The sequence below is a fragment of the Neolamprologus multifasciatus genome, chromosome 11, assembly GCF_963576455.1.
Source record: "Neolamprologus multifasciatus chromosome 11, fNeoMul1.2, whole genome shotgun sequence".
Taxonomy (NCBI): domain Eukaryota; kingdom Metazoa; phylum Chordata; class Actinopteri; order Cichliformes; family Cichlidae; genus Neolamprologus; species Neolamprologus multifasciatus.
The window spans coordinates 33765799-33786499 of NC_140449.1; the positions used below are offsets into that span (position 1 = coordinate 33765799).

A 20701-nucleotide genomic window follows, 5' to 3' on the forward strand; every position below is an offset into this window, starting at 1 on the left:
GTCTGTCCAAACCTTTGACTGGTAGTGTATATATTCTGTCACGGCTGTGTGCAGGCAGGAAGACAGGACCCAAAACGGAGGACTCACAGAGGCAAACTTAACTCAAAATACTCCGCTTTATTGCAGGAAAGCAACTGAACAAAAAACTAACGCAACAAACTAAACAGGCTGGCAAACAGAACACACAGTGAAAGTGAGGGTACAACACGACAGAGATCAAAGGAAAACACAGGGCTCGTATACACAGGGGAGTAATCGTGGAATGGGAAACAGGAGGAAGACACAGCTGGGAGAGATTAGAGCTAACGAGGCAGGGGGGAAGTAAAACTGAACACACTGACATCAGACATGAACCTTCAAAGTAAAACAGGAAATAAGAAACAATTTACAAAGACGCAGACTGACACTGAACTAAATCTAGAATAATAATCAAAATAGCACAACTAAAGAACCAGAACAGAAATCATAATACAGAAATATACCAAAATATAAGAAACTGAAAAAGCTGGGGGTTGACTGTCCTGTTGTCTACATCAGCCAGAAATTGTCAGACGGAGAAACCAGGTACAGCACCAGGTAGAAAAAGAATGCCTGGCCATCCGGTGGGTAGTTGACTCCCTTTGTGATTATCTCCTGGGACATCCTTTCACCCTCTGTTCAGATCATGCACGGCTGAAAGATGCCCAGACCCAGAACACCCACTGGTGTCTGGCTCTCCAGCCTTTTAAGTGCAACGTGGTCCACATGCCGGGGGTGCAGATGGTCGCAGCTAGACCTAGAATAGGAAGGGAGCTGAGACCACATGGTTCTGCGTGAGCAGTAACCTGCAGTGAGAGACAGTCGGTGATTTCAGCCTGGAAAGGCTGAAATTGGAAGTAGAGAGTGTTGCACCTTAAACCCCTATGTGTGCATGTGTTGTGCTGGGTAACATAATATCAGAGCATGTTACAACCACAGCCAGTAAATTCTGTTTCTGTTCTATCAGGATGTACTGGAGAGCATCATAAGGTATGGGATATCACTGTGATATGGCAATCTCTGCATTAAAGCAAAATATAAGCTGTCACAGTCTCCCATGAACCTGATGGGGAGGACCGAGGACCTCAAAATGCTGTCTGTGATACCAACAGTGACCTGAGGAATTTCTTTTACTTTCAAGACTTTGGGGGTAAAAAATTAATTAAATAACTAAATAAAATCTATAATTGAAAGAAACATGTTTTTTAAGGGTTTTTTTCTAGCCCAAACATTCATTCTGTGAATAATCAAGAAATATACTATTATATATACTACTATACTTTTTCTGAGATTCCTTACCTTTTGCTATGAACAAAATAAACCTGTTGGGACATGATCATCTGAGCTCCTCACACCACCAAACCCACCATCCCCTCCCCTCCTACTGCCCCCCCTCAATTCCTCACATTTTCTATTTTTATTTCTCTCGAGTCTTGCTCTTAGAAATATTAAATTAATGTACGATATCATTATTGGATATGGATTTGTGACTCGAGTATAGGATACTAGATTTAAAAAGGGAACTTGTACACTTAATTAAACTAAAAACATGAGTTTTGCAAGAAAACCTGACAAGATGGAATTTAAAAAATATTTTTTCCGGTTTCCGTGAGTAAAAATCTATAAAAAAGAAAAACAGTCGAAAGATCCTATGCAGTGTTTTGGTTGCAGACCTGTGTAACTGACATCTGCTAATTCATGAAACATGAAAAGGCAAGTTTCTCCTGTAGGCCACTGCACACACAGTGACAGAAAACAACTGTAAGAACACAAGCAAAGTGAAAACCTTGTTCAAGCATGTTCATTCAAAACCTTTTGACCCTTTTAACTCCACTGGCATCACCTCTCCTTAGCTCGGTATTCCCATGTAGAGAGTGAGGAGGTGAGAAATATATCAGCTATCAACTCTGGTTTTAGACTAACATATTCAAACCTATTCCTCGTGATTCCTCGTAGGAAATAAAAAACTTACAACAATAAAACTGAAGGTATAAAAATACATTTTTAAATTTAATTTGTTCTTATCTTCACTAGAAAAAAATCCTTTTTGCTCTACATCCATATGAACAGAATTAACTTTTTGGGATTTCCTTACCCGTGTGACTCAGCGTGCATCAAGACATATGCTGTTAAAAGTTTACTGAAAAATATACACCCTAAACCAGGTCTGCCATCAGGATTACATGACAACAAAATGTGAAAGATGTGGGGAAAGGAATATGAAAATACAGTTGTAACCAAAAAACAGACACTCGTTGTTGCTGCTGATTAAATCTTATTGTGATCTTTCCTGAAAATCAGGTTTAGGAGTTCTGCTGAGTCACGGTGGAGTCAGCAGCTTTGTTGGCCCTCCCAGTTTCATCTCCGGTGAAATCTATCCAATAACTGTGTCATTTATGGTCTGTGTTTTTCCACTCAGTGCAGTAATGGATTACCTATAAAATAACCATTTAATTGCAATGGAACAGTAAGTCATTTTTGGAAACTCCATGGTCACGTGACGTGGGTGTATTTACTCACTTAATTTCAAAACATCTACCGTTTCTAAACTCGACATGCTGTCGAAGAAGTATCGAGCGTCGCATCCCTAGTTAGCAATTACTGGCACTCCCAGATTCACCTGCGGTGCTCCTCCCCGCTCGTCGGTAGTACTGTGATACTCTGTTTTGCAGTTTTTCTTGACTACAGAGAGGAGGCGACTGGAAAATACTTTTGTTGCAATGGCTCTTCCTGTGTTGCTGCTGCTGTGCACTGCTCCGCTGGTCCGGGGCCACGGCTCAGGTGTGGTTATAGACAGCTGTGAAGACATGCAACTCCACCACTCTGGGCTGAGCCCACAGACCGCACCGTCACCCTTCACTGTCACTACAGAGCAGAGGCGCTACGGACTCGGAGACGATGTCATAGGTAAGTAAACACGAGTGAGAGAAAGCTCGACGGCCGTTGGTATGTCACTCGACTCAGTGGTTTATAAGGAAATGAATTATTGGTGAAATTTGTAGCGTGTTTTGGAGGTGATTTTGTGGGAGCAAACCAGCGTGTGAAATATGGGGCCAGCAAGGAAGACAGGACGTTCTGCCTGTTCCCAAATAAAAACTCAATAACATAACGTTATGTGTTATGTCTTGATGCATGCTCAATCATCAAGGTAAGGAAATCCCCCAAAATGCATTTTATTCATCTGAAAAAGCAACATCCAGATCAACAGAATACATTTTTGGGACTTGTGTTTTTATTTTGCTCATTCATAACCAAATCTACCCCGACGGAAACATAAACACTATACTATTAAGTTATAATGTGTGTATATATATATATATATATATATATATATATTAGCTGCAGATGTGGGTGACACGCTTGCATTTACATGTTGACAACTGAGCTCTCCAGTCATGCATTAAACGAAGCATCAACTCCAAATAAAATCCTTGATAAATTTTTTTCTTTCTCTTTTTTCGAAATAATAAAGGTATTTGAGTAAGTTGATCGTTGCAGCCCTAAAAGTGACTAAGGTTATTTTTCAAAAATCTTATTGTCAAAGAATAACACCAGTTTCATTCTTCTTCATTTTTGTTTTTCTGATTCCAAGTTGAGCTACAGGGTCCAGCCTCTACACCATTTACTGGTTTCCTATTGGAGGCTAGAGAACTGGGAAGCAAGAGTCATGTGGGTTCCTTTGCCATACCAGAAGGGGCTGCTCAACTCCTCACCTGCAGCCAGAGAGCTGTGAGTATTCTGGAAGTTAATGTGAGCAGCATGTTTATGTTTATGTACTGGAGCTTAAGTCTGCAATCAGTTTGATGCCAAAGTTTTTGCTGTCATTCTCTTTTTAAAATATATTTATTTTTAAGTTTTCAATAACAACAGTGCAGCATAAACAAACAAACAGGCAGATAGACATTATTACATAATTATTCTTGTTATTATTATTATTATTATCAATTTTTCTATTATTATTTAATATATGTACTTTTACGTATATAGTTAAATTAATTTGGGTCAATAGCAGAGTCAGCTGCTTCAGCGCCACCGGGCCTAGAGGCCCCCCAGAAATCCATGTATCCCTCGTACTTCCAGAACCTTACAAAAAGTCAGATCTTATGGGTTTAACATATTCGGTCCATTTTGCTCATAGAACCTGTCACTATGAATCCTCAAATTGAATGATAGTTTTTCCATAATGTAGATTTTGTTGACTATATTGATCCAGTCCTCCTGTGACGGAGGTTCAACCTTTAACCATTTCCTTGTAATGGCTTTTTTGCTAGCAATCAATAGAATTGCCAACAGTCTCATATCAGACTTCTTCCAATTTTGTGTGTTTACATCTCCCAAATATATACACTGAAATGAACAGGGGATTTTAGCTCCAAAAACATAATTTATATGATAATAAATACAGGACCAAAATGACCTTAGTACATTACATTCCCAGAAGACATGATAATGTTTCGCTCCAGAGATCCCACAAAGCCTCCAACATGAGTCGCCACCTCCTCTGTGCCTTTTTTGAATTGGTGTAATAAAATATTTCACTAAGTTTCTGCATCCAAACTCTCGCCATGTATTGGAGACTGTTGTGGTCCACTGCAGTTGACACATTTTTGCCCAATTTTCACTATGGATGAGTACATTGCCCTCCGTCTCCCTCCTTCTCTTAATGTATTCAGAGTTGGTCTCTTTTGTTAACGTGGAAAAAGTTTCCACAAAGCCCAATTCACAGTTTTCTATTATAATTTTAATTTTTTGATCAAAATAATGACGGATTTGTAAATACCTGTCCAATCCCAATCCTGTCCAGACCCAATCCATATTTTAGTTTTAATATATCAAAACTCAAGATTGCCCCCTCATGGGTAAGAGAATAATAAGTAGTTGAACCTTTAGAGACCCATATCCTAAACCTATTATTGTGAATATTGGGCAAAAAGTCAGAGCCATAAGCAATCATCTCAATATCGTAACTGCTTTCTCCAGCCCACTAGTCTGAATAACACCATCCCAACTATTCAGGAGAGAATCGACCATAAAATCACCCAAGATGCCAGTTTTCTTTCTTATCTGCCAAAAGTGCCATAATTGGCACCCCATTTATAACCGTCCCTTCAACATCTTTGCAGCCTGAGGAATAGGTTGGTGAACATAAACACATCAGGGGTCTTAATTGGGCTGCATAATAATAGTCACGAAGGCATTGTAAACTGATGCCCCCTTTTTCTTCCAATAGTTGCATTGTTTTATATTTAATTCTTGCTCTTTTATTTACTTGGCCAATATTCTGTCATACCTCAAAATGTTTCTGTGGTATCCAAATCGCTAAGCTTTGAAATAGATACACTAAGCGAGGGAGGACATTCATCCTAACTGATTCCACCCGAGACTGCAGCGTCAAGAAGGGAACAGTTTTCCATCTTTGCAAGTCTTTCTTAATCATTGAGAGCAAAGACTCATAATTGGCTTCAAACAGTTTAGTTGGATCTTCAGTCAGCACAACCCCCAAATATTTGATGTGGTCCCAGTTCCATTTATGTGTTTTTAATTTTAGTTGTTGGATGGTAGTTACGCTTTAATACTTGAGTTTTATTAATGTTAATTTTATATCCTGAAAGAAAACCATAGTCATCTAACAATCTCATCACATTTGAAAGTGATTCAGTTGGATTAGTCAAGAAAATCAATATATCATCAGCAAATAGGGCAAATGTTTGCTCCCTCAACCCATGGGGGACCCCTGTTATTTCTACGCTTTGTCTTATATATTAACAAATAGAGAAAACAGAAGTGCAGAAGCTCCACATCTTTGTTCTAGACTGTTCTTTCTGCCTGTTGTTTTCTTAGCCTTATGACAGAAGATTTAATGCTTTTCCTCCTGTGTCATAGTACCGTTGTTTTGTAAACAGAAGGTTCTTTTGACCCTCTTCTATATTTATTGCATCTGATATCTTCGTGTTGGTGTTGTTCCCACATCATCGTAATAAATGTTGTTCAAGGTTCAACATTGCAAGTGACCAATCACCTTGTTGTGACGTAATACTTTTGCAAGCCAAGCGAGTCATTCATTTATGAAATTCCAATGTTGCAAGGACAATATATATAATGCTTACCGTTTATTAAAGAACAGTATCCTGAAATGCAAAGAATTCAGAATTTTTCTGGATTGGCAGACAGCGGTGGTTTCTCGCAAGTTAAGTACTTTTCTTTTTTACGGCGTTATATTTTCCGAAGTTGCAAAAGTACGGCGTCACAACAATGTGATTGGTCATGATGATGTGGGAACAACACCAACACGAAGATATCAGATCGTGCTTTTAAAGCATCCCATAGTGTTACTGGTGAAACCTCACCGTTATCATTATATTCTAAATAAGATTGAATTTCTAATTTCAAAATATCTTTAACTTCAGTTTGATTCAGAATGTTTGTATTTATCCTCCAGACGGTAGATTTTGTTTCATTGTTTATATTAAGTGTCAAATACACAGGCTCATGAGCTGAAATGGTACAGGTATCGATGACAAATAATGTCAAATAATCTGTACCTGTTGCTTTTAAACATCAGGAAAAAATCAATTCGGGAGCAAAGATTGTGTGCTGAGGAATAGTGGGTATAATCCCGTACAGTAAGGTTATGTTCCCTGCACACATCTCTGTTTCAAATCTCCATATTTTGTCTCCTTCTTCTGTCTTTGTTTCCATCTTCATTTATTTATTTGTGCTATTTGTATTTATATGTTCTATTTCTATTGTATATATTAGTCGGCATCTATGGGTGGACAACAAAAAAAGAATTTCATTGCACAGAGAAATGCCTTTTCTCGTGTGACACATGACAATAACATCTTGAATCTCCATATATCCACTATTCCAAGCTCTTTCATGTAATTCTTAACCTTTTTACTAATGCTTTTAGTATTTGTCCTCCCATTAGAACTATCCATTTTAGGATGCAGTCTTATGTTAAAATCACCCCCCACATATTGGACTTAGCTCAAGTATCTGTTTGTAAAATGCCCAGTTGCTTCCTGGAGGCATATAAACATTTAGCAGACTAACTGAGACTCCATCTATTTTACCCTTAACCATAGTGTATCTTCCCTCCTTATCTTTGTGCTCGGAAATGAAATCAAAATTAACTTTATTGGAAAGCAAAATTGCTACCCCTCTACGTCTCCCAGAACTATGCGAGGAAAAATATACCTTGGACTGTCCCATTCTGTTTAATTTTGTATGTTCACTATCAGTGAGATGAGATTCCTGCATATATGCTATTTGAACCTTAGTCTTTTCCAATTGCGATAGCATGTTTGATCCTTTAATTGGATTAAGTATGCCGTTTATATTCAAAGAGACAAAATTTATAGGCCTACTAGACATCTGACTGTATTACAACCACACAATCTCTGGTACTCTTCCCTTTTCTGCTCAGAGCAGCAATGTATAACAACAAAACACCTAACAAACATGGCTGAATATACAAAAGGGGGAAGGAGAAAAAATGTTGGGGTCTATGCTATAGACCCTATTGTCACCCAGAGGGTGCTCTAAGGTTCCAGCCCTTCTTTTCCCAGTCAGGGGTCCTTAGTAGGCGTGATAGTGTTATGGAGCTTAACAATGAACTATCAATAATTCGACCTGTTCTACTCATAATAGTTTTATTTCATTCCTCGGGGACGCTGTCACTGAATACACTGTCATTCTTGTACTGAATACACTGTCATTTGTTTTGCTGGTTCTTACCAAGAAACTCTAACAAAGAAAAATGTGCAGGATTGTGCAGGAGAGAACATATGACTTACGTGTCCTATATACAGTGTCATTAGTTTTTGTGACAAGTTAATTAAAACTATGCAGCAAGGTATATTGTGTTTGGCATGTCACTTGCACTCTCTCTCCCTTTATGCAAATGTGTGTCCAGAACTCGGCTGTGTCGCACACATCAGGCTTTAATAGCAGCTACGTTCAGGTGACGTGGAGATCAGAACCATCAAGACACATCAAAGCTGTTCATTTCTGGTAAATGGTCTATTAATTCATTTTTATTTACCAAATCACCAAATCATAACAACAGTTGTCTGAGGTGCTTTATATTGTAAGGTAAAGACCCTACAATCATACAGAGAAAACCCCAACAATCATCACTACTATTAGCAAGATCTTTGGCAACAGTGGAAAGGAAAAACTCCCCTTTAACAAGAATAATTTGATTGTCTGCCAAAGCACTTTCATAAAGCTCAGGTGTTGACACTGGTTTTGGTGTCGCTGCAGTGCATCCTTTGTGCAGAATTCTACAACATTTTGGATCAATGTGACGAGCCCTGTCCTGACCTTCACTAACGGCAGAGCTGCTAGATCTGCAGGTGCCCTCACTACATCCACTGACAATGGCAGTTTACAACCTGGATCACTTGTTGTAAGTAACAATGTCTGTTTTGAACATAGTTTGTTTGGCAGTTTCATCCTACAAATGGACTGATTTATTATCTGTTGGCTTAGAGGCTGATGGAAGTCTACCATCTTCTGTATTCTGCGACTCCTCGGGGACTGAGCAGCTCAGAAAATAGAGCAGGTTGTCTGCTTAGGTTTTGGTGGTTCACTCACCAGTTTCTCGAGTCCGTACGTCACAGTGCATGTGTGTGAATGGTGATAAGGACCAGTTTATTTACTACAGGGGTCTCAAACTTAAATGTGGGCCACTGCTGACACTGTCATCTCATGTGAGGGCCACTTTAGTGTTCAAGTAGCACAAAAACAAACACACAAACAAGAAAATGCCCACAAATATGTCTGAATATGTAGCGTTTTGTTTTTAAAATTTCCAATATTGTATAACAAGACAAAACTGCAAACGTGAACACATTTTTTTCTCACTAACTGAAGCCTTTGATTGAACTACCAAATAAACAAATTGGTACTCTCTTTCTGGCCACACACATGGCTGCACTTCTTAGTATTTAACAAAATAAAAATACGGACATACGTGTACACATTAGTTGTTGACTGCTAGTGAAAATTTTCATTACAAATACTTCTCTCACTGACCTAACACAGCCAATCCCTCAACATGTTTGTGCTCTCTGCTCATATTGCCTTCATATTAAATAATTTTTTGCTTTTTAAAGAACTTATTTACCATTGCACTCCACAACAAACAAATCCTCCCTAACAAAAGTAACTTCAAGACCAAATTGCCTTATATTTCTTCATGTCAATATACGGGCCACAAGTAGGGGTGATGTGGGCCGCAAGTGGCCCCCATGCCACGAGTTTGAGACCCCTGAATTACTATTTATACTATGGCTTTGCATCCATTAAGCACTACCTACAGTATTTAGTACACACTAAATGGATCTAGTTGGATGGATGACTATAAACGATGTGTAGTCTGTCTTTACTAAAAGTACTGTTACAAGAAGCAATTTATGCTAGCTTTGTCTATGGAAAAAAGTACAAGTAGTAGAAAAGTTTTAAAGCAGCTAATGTCTAAATCTTGTGTGTTAAGTTTAATAACCAATTAAAATGGATGGATGCGCTTTATAGCATTTATCAGTAGGTCTGCATAACAGTAATGTGCAGTAAAGTTACAAATGATCTTCTTATGGCCTCTGACAGTGGACTCATCTCTGTGCTTGTCCTGCTAGACCTCAGTGCAGCGTTCGAAACTGTCAACCATAATATCCTATTAGAGCGATTAGAACATGCTGTAGGTATTACAGGTATTGCACTGCAGTGGTTTGTATCATATCTATCTAATAGACTCCAATTTGTGCATGTAAATGGAGAGTCCTCTTCACACACTGAGGTCAATTATGGAGTTCCACAGGGTTCAGTGCTAGGACCAATTCTGTTTACATTATACATGCTTCCCTTAGGCAGCATCATTAGAAGACATAGCATACATTTACACTGCTATGCAGATGACACCCAACTTTATCTATCCATGAAGCCAGATAACACACAAGTAATTGTACTCAGCCTGAAAATCTTAGAAATATGGTATCTAAGCAGATTCTTACTCTGGATGGCATTACCTTGGCCTCCAGTAACACTGTGAGGAACCTTGGAGTCATTTTTGACCAGGATATGTCCTTCAGTGCACATATTAAACAACTATGTTCATTTGCGCAACGAGTTCATGCATTTATTACTTCTAGGCTGGGCTACTGCAATTCATTATTATCAGGATGTCCTAAAAACTCCCTGAAAAGCCTTCAGCTAATCCAAAATGCTGCAGCAAGAGTCCTGACAGGGACTAGAAAGAGAGAGCAGATTTCTCCCAGATTGGCTTCCCTTCATTGAATCATACTTGTTATTAATCTCTGGCTCTCACAGCATGTTTTCATCCTGTCTTCCTTCTTTCACCCTAACCAGTCGCAGATGGCCCCGCCCCTCCCTGAGCCTGGTTCTGCTGGAGGTTTCTTCCTGTTAAAAGGGAGTTTTTCCTTCCCACAGTCCCCAAAGTGCTTGCACATAGGGGGTCATATGATTGTTGGGTTTTTCTCTGTATGTATTATTGTAGGGTCTACCATACAATATAAAGTTCCTTTGGGCGACTGTTGTTGCAATTTGGCGCCGTATAAAGAAGAAAATAAGATTACACAGTATATTCAAAATGATGATGCCAAAGTTTTCTCTTCCTGTGTGCACAGAAATCAGCTGGATCCATCTCTAGTGCTGACTGTGGGGTCACCAAGGTGTGCTTCAGTCAGCCTTCAAACTGTGACCCAGCAGTCAGTTCTAACTGTTATTTCATGTCAGCCATGATGTTAGCCGGTGGCGAAGCTGTCCACTTTGAGATGACTGGTCCTTATGAAGGCTACATCGCTTTTGGATTCTCTGATGATCAAAGAATGGTAATGTAAAGACAAAATTATCAGTCCTCTGAAATTAAAGTTAAGTTTTTGTTTGTTTGTTTTTAAGCAATAACAGCAATAAGCCTCTTGGTGTATTTGCATTTAAGAGCACCTGTTGGTGAAAAGCTGCTGTATCGCAGTCATTGTTCACTTACCTCCAATTTGCATATTTCCTATAGGATTAATAAAATATTCTGATGATTCCCACCAATTTTGTGATCAATGCTAAATCATTCACAACTTGTAAAACATGCCAATTCATTAGAAATTTGTCTTTCCCCAGGGAAATGATGACATTTACGTTTGTGTTATGAAAAGCAATGGACAAGTGGAGGTGGAACATATGTATTCAACAGGACGATCAAAGCCACAAGTTCTTCCTCTGGTACAACATTTTTTCTGATAGCAGCGATTTATACAAGGCTAGAATGTTTCCATTCAGTTCTGTGGAAAAAGTGAACTGCATGTGTATTTTTTCCATTTTACTCCATAAATTACATCTGCGATTTATGTGTGTTTGGTTCCAACAGGGGAATGTTTATAATATAACAACGTCATTGCAGAACAGTGTCATCAGTTGTGTCTTCACTACCACAAACACAATTTCTATTGAGGGGACTTCTGGTTTCAATCAATCCTACTACCTCTTGTTTTCCTATGGACCCACCAACAATGGTAACATAATTTGATGTGTCAGATGGTTTGTTACACCAAACAAGTCAGTCTTTTAAACAGTTTGGAAAGGTCTCTTTCAAATGATACTTTGCAGGTGATCTAATAAGCACGTGTTTTTTATTGTTTACAATTGTACTCCAGTAAATACTTTTACTTCGAACGGTTATGCAGCACCTTTGACTGTGGTTCCTTTTCCAATAATGTAAAAAGTGTCAAATGAGTTCACTTTTAATAACTCTGTCTCTACCAGGTTATGAAAATGAAACTTGTTTCATAGGCATGCAAACCTTACCAATCCTAACCCAGCTTGTATCTAAATAGTAGATTACAAACTTACACCTACTCATGCAGTAGCTGAATGTATTATATGCACGTAAAGCTGATGCCTTTTGGCCATATTCACTTTCACCTTTTTCTTTTCATTATTCCAACCTATGTTTGTTTTTCTAGGCATGTTACACTGTTTCTTTTTCACATCAAGTTCAATGTCAGACTATTTCCTTTTATGTATTATTGACTCATGAATCCCGCTTTCAATTTATGCCACCACAAGAGAGAGATTGGTTGTGGTATGTGGAAACTTATTCATAGCTTATTCTGTGAAATTTAAATGTTGGTGTGGTTAAATGTTATCCTGTGTGACACTCACACATGCATACACGTATACAAGTGTCTGTAAACTTTGATATATCTTTCCTACAGGATCAATAAGATTCCATGTGGGTACCTTCACCAGCAATAAAAGGATCAATATTAATAATCCCCTTGTTGTTGGCAAAGGCGATGTTCCTGATATCATCAAAGCTCATGGTAAGACCTTGCACAAAGTGATACGTGTAAAATAAAAGTGTTTTTAGTCCAAAATAATCTCAGCAAAGTCCTTTGTCATTTTTCTGCTAAGCTGTTCACAGCTAAATGATTTGAAAGTCCTTGGAAGATAAATGCTACCAGGAACTTCATTTCATTTGTACTTTTAGCACGATTAAACTGTTTAATCTATAATACTGAGTAGACTTGCAGTCCTTTAAATTGAGCTGCACATGTTTCACAGACACAAGTTACACAAAAAAGGAACCAAAACCAAAGGTTGGACACATTAGATGGGTGGTCTCTTAACAATAACTGTCCTTTTTCATGAGACAAGGATATGCAAAACAGTCATTTATAACAATCTTCAGATGTTTGAAAACTAATAGAATTTTGAAGATGTGAAAAACATTTCTGTGCCGCTTTTCTGCTAATGGTATACCTGTAATTATGGCATTGGACTCAGTTTCTTGGCCCAAGGTTGCTGTTTGGCTGCTCACTGTCATATTACCTTTGCTCTGTTGACTCATTAGTTTAAATCCAGAATTTGACGACTACTGTCAAATGTTTCTGCTCTAAATTTTTAGTCAGTTGACAGACGACATGTTTACTCCAGGGGAAGAAATTAATCTTAACTCCTAAAACAAAAAGAAGTTGAGAGAATTTCAATATTTAACTGTGTTTCAGGATCACTCATGCTGATTGCCTGGATGACCACAGGATCACTCGGCATGATGGTTGCCCGATATCTAAAAAAAATGGCCAAGGGAAAGAAGATGTGCGACAAAGATCTCTGGTTTGTGGTGAGACATCATAGACAAAACCATGTATTATCTGTTCAATGTGGAACCAAAGGTTTTGTAAACTAAACCAGGCTTGAAAATAACTTAAACTTGGTGTTTCCAGAATAAATTTCATGACTAAAAATATTAACTTCATAAGTAATTTCAGATATAATAGACTTGTAAGACAGCTTGGTCCAAACCTGTATTGGTGTAGCTGCCACAGTATCATGCTGTTTTCTTTGTGTTCCTCCAGGTCCATGTTGGAGTGATGTGTCTGACGGTAGCAGCCACAATCACTGCTTTCATCCTCGTGTTCGTTCATACTCAGGACTGGTCTGGGGTCAGTACACCGACTCTGCTAGATTCTAAGAATCTTAGTTAAGTTATGGTTTTGTACTATTCATTACAGCGACAATCAAATGATAAAACCGTGTTTCTGTGTAATAATATGTCTTTTCTTATTTATTCCAACTAAATTTTATGTGTTGTTCACACAGGATTGGGTGTAATTGTTGAAGACAAATTGTTGATTATATGAATGCAAATACTCTCCAAATTATGTTGCAAGATTTCATTTAATCCCAATTTTTAAACCCTATATTTAAGTACAAATCTATTTATATAACATTTTTCAAGATCATTTCTGCAAAGTGCTTCACAATCAAAATAGTTACCCAAAGTCTGATTAAAAATGTCAGTTTGTTGTTGTGTTTTTAAAACAGAAACCACCAAGTCCATAGATCTCAGGCATAACAGGATAGCAATGTTGAATCTTGGGGCCACTATGGTAAAAGCTCAGTCTCCTTTAGCTCTCAGCCTTGTATGCTGCGCAGCATGCAGGCCCTGATCACAACCCCCCAGGGGGACTGCTCGTTCTGTATAGCTATAAAGATTCACTGATATACACCCCATGCAAAACTCTAAAAAGCCATACACACAATCTTGACCACAAATTGATAGGGAGCCAGTACCAGTACCACTGAATTAACATTGGTGTGATTTAAAAGTACTTTGAAGACTTGGAAGCCACACAGTTCAATTCTAAGCAATTTGCAGATGTTCCAAGAAGGTTTTTAGAAAAGTGAATGAGGAATTACAATAATGCAGAAAAAATGAAATGAAAGCATGAACAATTTCTAATTCCTATTGTGATACAATAGAACTGAACTTGGCAAGGTTTCTTAAGTTAAAAAAAAAAGAGAGAGTGAACCAGAGATTTGGCATACTTATCTAAAGGCCGAGTCAAAAGAACCCCAAAAGTTCCTCATTGAAGATTTGGTTGATATCGCGTGGACATCAAGAGTTTTAATTACATTAGGCACAATCAAGGACTTTGTTTTTTGTTTGAAGAAAATTGTCAGCCATTCATTTTTTTTTAATAGTCCAAACACCTATGGATTGGAGCGATCGTGGCTCAAGAGTTGGCAGTTCGTCTTGTAGTCGGAAGGTTGCCGGTTCGAGCCCCGGCTCCGACAGTCTCGGTCGTTGTGTCCTTGGGCAAAACACTTCACCCGGTGCCTACTGGTGGTGGTCAGAGGGCCCGATGGCGCCAGTTTCTGGCAGCCTCGCCTCTGTCAGTGCGCCCCAGGGTGGCTGTGGCTACAATGTAGCTGCCATCACCAGTGTGTGAATGTGTGGATGACTGGATGTAGTGTAAAGTGCTTTGGGGTCCTTAGGGAATAGTAAAACGCTATACAAATAAAGGCCATTTACCATTACCTATGCAAGACCTGTTGCTTAGAAAGTGCAAAGAGTGTGTTTATACACCACTTTGCATTTAATCCTTAGTTACTCTCTGGCTCTCTCCTGTAACATTTTGCCTGCCGTGTCTCCCCATCACCTCCAACCAGTTGCAGCAGATGGCTGCATCACCTGAGCCTGGTTCTGCTGGAGGTTTCTAACAGAAAAGAAGTGAATATTTCCTTCCCACTATCACCAAAAGCTTGCTTCCACCAGTTGTAGTAGTGATGCAGAAACATTATGGCTTTTGACAACCAATCCACATATGAACAGGTTCAAGAAATAACTTGAGGGATAAATGGAATCTGTGGGCTGCATCCAGTTAGTTTCACTTTAGTTTTTTATAAAACAGTCATCTCATGGTGCTTTACATTAGAAGGATGAGCTAAGTGAGTTTAATATAATTCAACTTAATATGAATGCGATAACCATACCAACCAGGTATGGACCCCTCCACCCCTTGGCTTTGGTGTGCAGAAACAACTCCCGTGTAACAGCAGGACCCTCTGACAAAACCAGACTGAAGGAGGACGGTCATCTCCAGCTTTTGGTTGTGATGTGATTGTAGAAGAGAATAGCGACACCATGTACAACCTAAAGGACAAAATGCAAACTATGGATATGACAAAAAGTTGGTGCATATTTATAAGCCAATATTGCAAGTTATTAAGACAAAAGGCAAGTGGAGCAGAAGTGCCCCTCATGGGAGGCCTTAATCATCTAGAAATGATTAAGTTCTCACGGTACTCTCAAAGGTACTCGTACTTTTCACTCTGGGGTTATTTATGGAGGTTTTACCTTCACTTGGGTAGTAGAGCAAGTCATCTATCAAACAGAAGGTCCATAGATCAATCCTCAGCTCCTCCAGTCTGCAGGTTGCATCCACAGGCAAGATTAATATTCCTCTTCAAAGTGTTTTCTTTTTCTTTAAGCACTCTTTAGTTGTGTTTCAGCTCTCAGACTGATATTTATGCCCCATGATTAGCACTGTTAATGTGTTTGGTATCCAGGGAGCACATCCAGTGTTGGGCTGCCTGGTTATGATCCTCTCACTCATCCAGCCTATCGGGGCCTTGCTGCGCTGCGGACCACAACATCACCTGTATGTATCCATCTGTGTGTGTTTAATCAATATACTACATCATGCCTATACACATTTAAGAATATTCTGTTCACATATTATTTAAAAAAAAATAAATTAAAAAAAAAAAAAAAAAAATGGCCTCACTTTTTTTTCTCTACAATTATTTAACAAATTTTGAAAACACGATAAACCAAAGGAATGGGGCAGTACGTGCTTAATGACTAAATGCACTGCTCACTCAGCAAAGTGAGGTTATAAAGTTATTTGATAACCTCAAGAGTTGTATTTATACTTTAACCATAAAAGGTTTTAAAATTTCAAACTTTTGCAAAGTGTAGCCTACATGTGCTTTATCAGAGCACGCTTTCACACTGAAACACCAAGTAGGAAAATAATTTGCACATGACTCGTGAAAGTTATTCCTTCCTCTTAGTAATAATGGTACTTTTAATAAATACAGCCTGGTTGTAGCTTTGGAGGCCAGACTCAGTAAATGAAATATTTAAGTGTAATATAGATTTAGTAAAATTGTATGTTCAGTAATGACACGTGTTTTCATAAATTGGATGCAGGAGATTCGGTTTTTTTGTCCTTTTTTGTCTCTTTTTTTGTCTCTTGTCCTTTTTTGTCTCTTTTTTGTCTTTTGTTTTTTTTTGTCTTTCGTTTTGTCTTTTTTGTGGGTTTTTTTGTCTCTTTTTTTGTCTTATTTTGTGTTTTTTTTTGTCTTTCGTTTTTTTTGTCTTTTTTGTCTTTTTGTCTTTTGTTTTGTCTTTTTTGTCTTTCGTTTTTTTGTGGTTTTTTTGTCTTTCATTTTTTTTGTGGGTATTTTTGTCCTTTGTGGGGTTTTTGTCTTTTTTGTCTTTCGTTTTTTTTTGTCTTTCATTTTTTTTGTCTCTTTTTTTTTTTTTTTTTAGACAAGAACTTCAGAAGCTGATGATTTTATAGTTCTTCCCTTTTCTTTGACAGGAGGTATCTGTTCAACTGGACACATTTTTTAAATGCGGTGGTAATAAAATCTATAGCTGGTAAGCTTGTGTTTTACTTCATTCTGCATATATGCTAACATTTTCAACAGCAGACACACTGTCACCCATGCTGCTAGTCTTAAAATGCCTGCTTCTTTGCGTCAGACAGTGGCAGCCATATTTACAGGCCTGGACAGGATTGACAGTGATGATGGGTGGCTATTGAAAGTGATGGGTGGCTTCTTTGCCTGGGAAGTTCTCTTCATCATCATTTTGGAGGTCCATGATTGGATAGTTAAACACAGAGGTAAGCTTTTTTTTCTTCTGCATTTCAGTGATGGAGGAAACAATCATCACTACCCATATACACTTTAATGACAAAAACCAATCTAGACCCAACAGTCCATTTGCACAGTGAAGAGCCACCTGATCAGTTCAGCAGCATTTAGCTGACTGAGCGAAGAGTATAACCCCTGTACACTTCAGAATGGGGTTGGATGGGTAAAATAAACAGCACTGTATCACAAGATTTTCTGTGTATAATACAGTAGCATCAAATATTGGTATTTATGAATTGATGAGTGAAAATGCGTAAGAATGTCTCAATGGTAGTCTGCTGGAACTGTGCTGAAGTAGAGCGACAGCATACATGAAAATACTCTGGGAATAATATACACAAAGGCTCAGCTCATGCACCACCAACCTAATGTTATCAGAGAGAGCTTGCATTGAATTGTCTCAACTGAAACCATCCAATTTTAGACACGTGTAGTTTGACAATCTCCTAATTCAGGCTTTACTAATGGCTCAGTCACACAAATTATTAAAAAAAAAAATGATCACAACCTCTTTGTGTCTACAAAAACTGGTTAATGTTTGGTGATTTTTTACCCCCCCCCGTGCCCCACACACTTTCCATGCCCAATGGCAACTTGACATGCTAAATGTTTACATAGAGCATGGAGTGATGAACACCAAGATTTCCAGCACATTGTTATCGTTCTGAAAGTTGTTTTTTTTTCTTCAATCATCACAACTACTCAACTCGACTCAATTTTATTTAAATTGATTTCAAATTGTTCTTCTTCTGTTAAAGCTTAAAACTAATATCATAACTCGACCTGTATGAATAAAAGGATTAAAAACATAGCTGACTGCTTTAGTTCACTTCAGTTAATGCCCTGCAATATTTCACTGTTCTCTGCGTTTCAGATGGTACTGCTGATCAAATGGAATCAGCATTGGTAAGCTGAAAGAAATATAAAAGCAAGCAATCACTGATTGCCACAAGATGGAGTATTTCTAATATAATTGTACTTTTTTTGTCAGGTCAAAGGTGACAGTTGCCTGATCGCTGTGTACCTTCTGGGAAACCTTTGCTTTTTGGTGGCACTTCTGGTTGGAATTGGAGAAAAATGAGCAGCAGAAGAATCTTCCAAAGTGTTTCCCTGTAGTTTAACATACCTGATGAGAGACTGCACTGGAAATTCAGACCCACTGATGCATCAGTTGGCGAATCCTGGAAAGTTTCTCAGTAATGTCTTTAAAAATATATATTACTTATGGTTTTTTTCTCTTTTGCTTTCAGTTGATAATTAAGGTGTACGTTCAATCAGCATTCAATTTCACCGGGCCAAACATTACTGAGTGTGTGCACGTGTGCGCGTGTGCCAACTCCCTTATGCCCATTGTGTGAATACAGTCTTTGTAGGTTGAGCTCTAAGTTTTCTTCACACGGTCATGTAGGCACCAGCCTATTAATGAAAATACACAAAGTCCATCGTGAACACAGCTCAGTTTGTTTTCCCATCTTTGAACACTCAGCCTTTGTGACAGAAAGTTACAGTTACATATCAAAAGTGCACAGAGGTTGGATGAGTTGAAACAAAGTTTCCATTACAAAGACATCAGTAGCTCACATCATGGTGGGGCTGTGTCTCACAGAGGTTTCAGCTGTCTGCTCTGGTGTGACGGCTCATGTAGTGACTGACATAATCGACACTGGGTCGGCGATGCTCAGGAGCAACTTGAAAGGGGACAGCGTTCTCTGGGGGTTTAATACCTGCGACTCCCCACCAGTTTTTTTTTTTTTTTTTTAAATGAAGCGTCTTGAGTGAGACGCAAAATGTCTGTAAAAACCTAAAAAAGCTCAGTTGTCTTGTTTTTAAGCTCTCAAGACTACAATGGCCTTTATGACTCAAAACCAGAGTAATTTCCCCATGGGGATCAATAAAGTATACATTATTATTGTGAGTGATACCAACCTTCAGACTTGCTTTATACCTTTAAGTACCACTTACATTGCTGACTTATCCCTCAGCAATCAGGACTAACATCACATGAAAACAAAGACACACCTCTGGTTCTCCCTTAAGCCTCTGTTTGTGAACAGATTGTGTAACAGGCATAAAGCCTGGACAAACAAGCATCTCTTTAACATTTGCCTGAATTTAGAGCGAAATAGAACTGAATGTGTCACACGGCCATTTATGTGCTCCTATTTTAAAACTGTATTATTTTCAATTATTAGAACTGCACGGTCACATTTCTCTGTCCCCAATCAGACCACGTATTCTTCACTGATTGAAAAAAAACCTCATGTTTCTTGTCAGTACTGTACTGCCTGGCTAACAAACTCAGAACCCTGGGAGTATTCCTTTAACCTTAGTAATGACTTCATAAAGGAAACATGCAACAGATATTATAGCTACAGCATTATAGCTGCTTTCTGCAAATCCTTTTAAATTATTTCTCTTCGATTTATATATTTTAGCAGAAATTGGAGAGAAAACTCTTTGAAGTTGAAATAAATAAAGAACACAGATTTAAATAAAAATGGGGTAATTAACAAAGTGAATAAAATTTCATCCCACATTACAAATTTGTCAGGTAACCCCACTAAAACAATTCCAGTCCACAAATTGCTATATATTATAATATATGTTGCTTACTTCTATGTTAATTTTCCATTTCATTTTTCAGTCTGTTGTTTTCTTTTGTCAATGTGTCTAAAGCTCTGTGTGCTTGTCAGATCTTCTTTGAAGCGTCTCTACATACATGTTCCCAGGCTGCCACAGCTGTTTAATGTTTAACAATGCCTGCCTTTGTATTTATATATTGCCATAAGAGCTGTGTAACACCCACATTTCTCTTTTGTGGTATAATAAAGGTTTATTCTATTCTATTCTTTGCTTCTTCCACTCACTTTCAACAAACATTTACAATAATATTATACGCAGACTGCCTTCTGCTTACCTTTGTTATCCCTGTGTTCTAGCTTCAGTTAGCCTGACCTCAGGAACCTCATCTGCCTGCCAACTCTCCTCTCTCATTCAAAGGTTCTATTTCAAAGCATTAATTACAGATAAAGATGTTCACTGGGCTAACTCTGGAAAGGAGTGCAGTTCTTGTAGAATGTGTGCCCGGTGTATTCAATTACAGACAAAATGTCCAAATTCAAATATGTTTTGTTCACTGGCAGTAAAGATGTTACATTTTTTCATATATTTCTAATAATCATTCATTAAATTGAAAATCTATGCATGTCAGTGTAGTAGTGTTAACTGCTTACCATGTTCAGATGCAAATGAGGAAACTCCACTCAGGCAAGTCTGCTGGACCAGATGGAGTGAGTCCCCGCGTCCGCGAGGCCTGTGCCCCCCAGCTTTGTGGGGTCTTTCATAAACTGTTCATGCTGAGTCTGAAGAGGGTCCCAGTGCTGTGGAAGACATCAAGCCTCGTCCCTGTACCAAAGACGCCACGTCCCAGTGGCCC

General features: G+C 38.4%; 1 protein-coding gene across 1 annotated transcript; it reads left to right on the plus strand.

The window, feature by feature from the left end:
- The first annotated feature begins 2051 nt into the window (after nucleotides 1-2051).
- LOC146509084 (ferric reductase 1-like) lies at nucleotides 2052-20108 on the plus strand. Its single transcript, XM_085177233.1, has 15 exons — nucleotides 2052-2925; nucleotides 3611-3747; nucleotides 7937-8034; nucleotides 8287-8431; nucleotides 10668-10871; nucleotides 11155-11256; nucleotides 11402-11546; nucleotides 12249-12356; nucleotides 13041-13156; nucleotides 13392-13478; nucleotides 15889-15980; nucleotides 16929-16987; nucleotides 17097-17234; nucleotides 18140-18171; nucleotides 18257-20108. Exons 1-15 carry the CDS (start codon nucleotides 2739-2741, stop codon nucleotides 18344-18346), a joined length of 1740 nt encoding a protein of 579 aa, XP_085033359.1. The 5' UTR covers nucleotides 2052-2738; the 3' UTR covers nucleotides 18347-20108.
- Nucleotides 20109-20701: the final 593 nt, after the last annotated feature.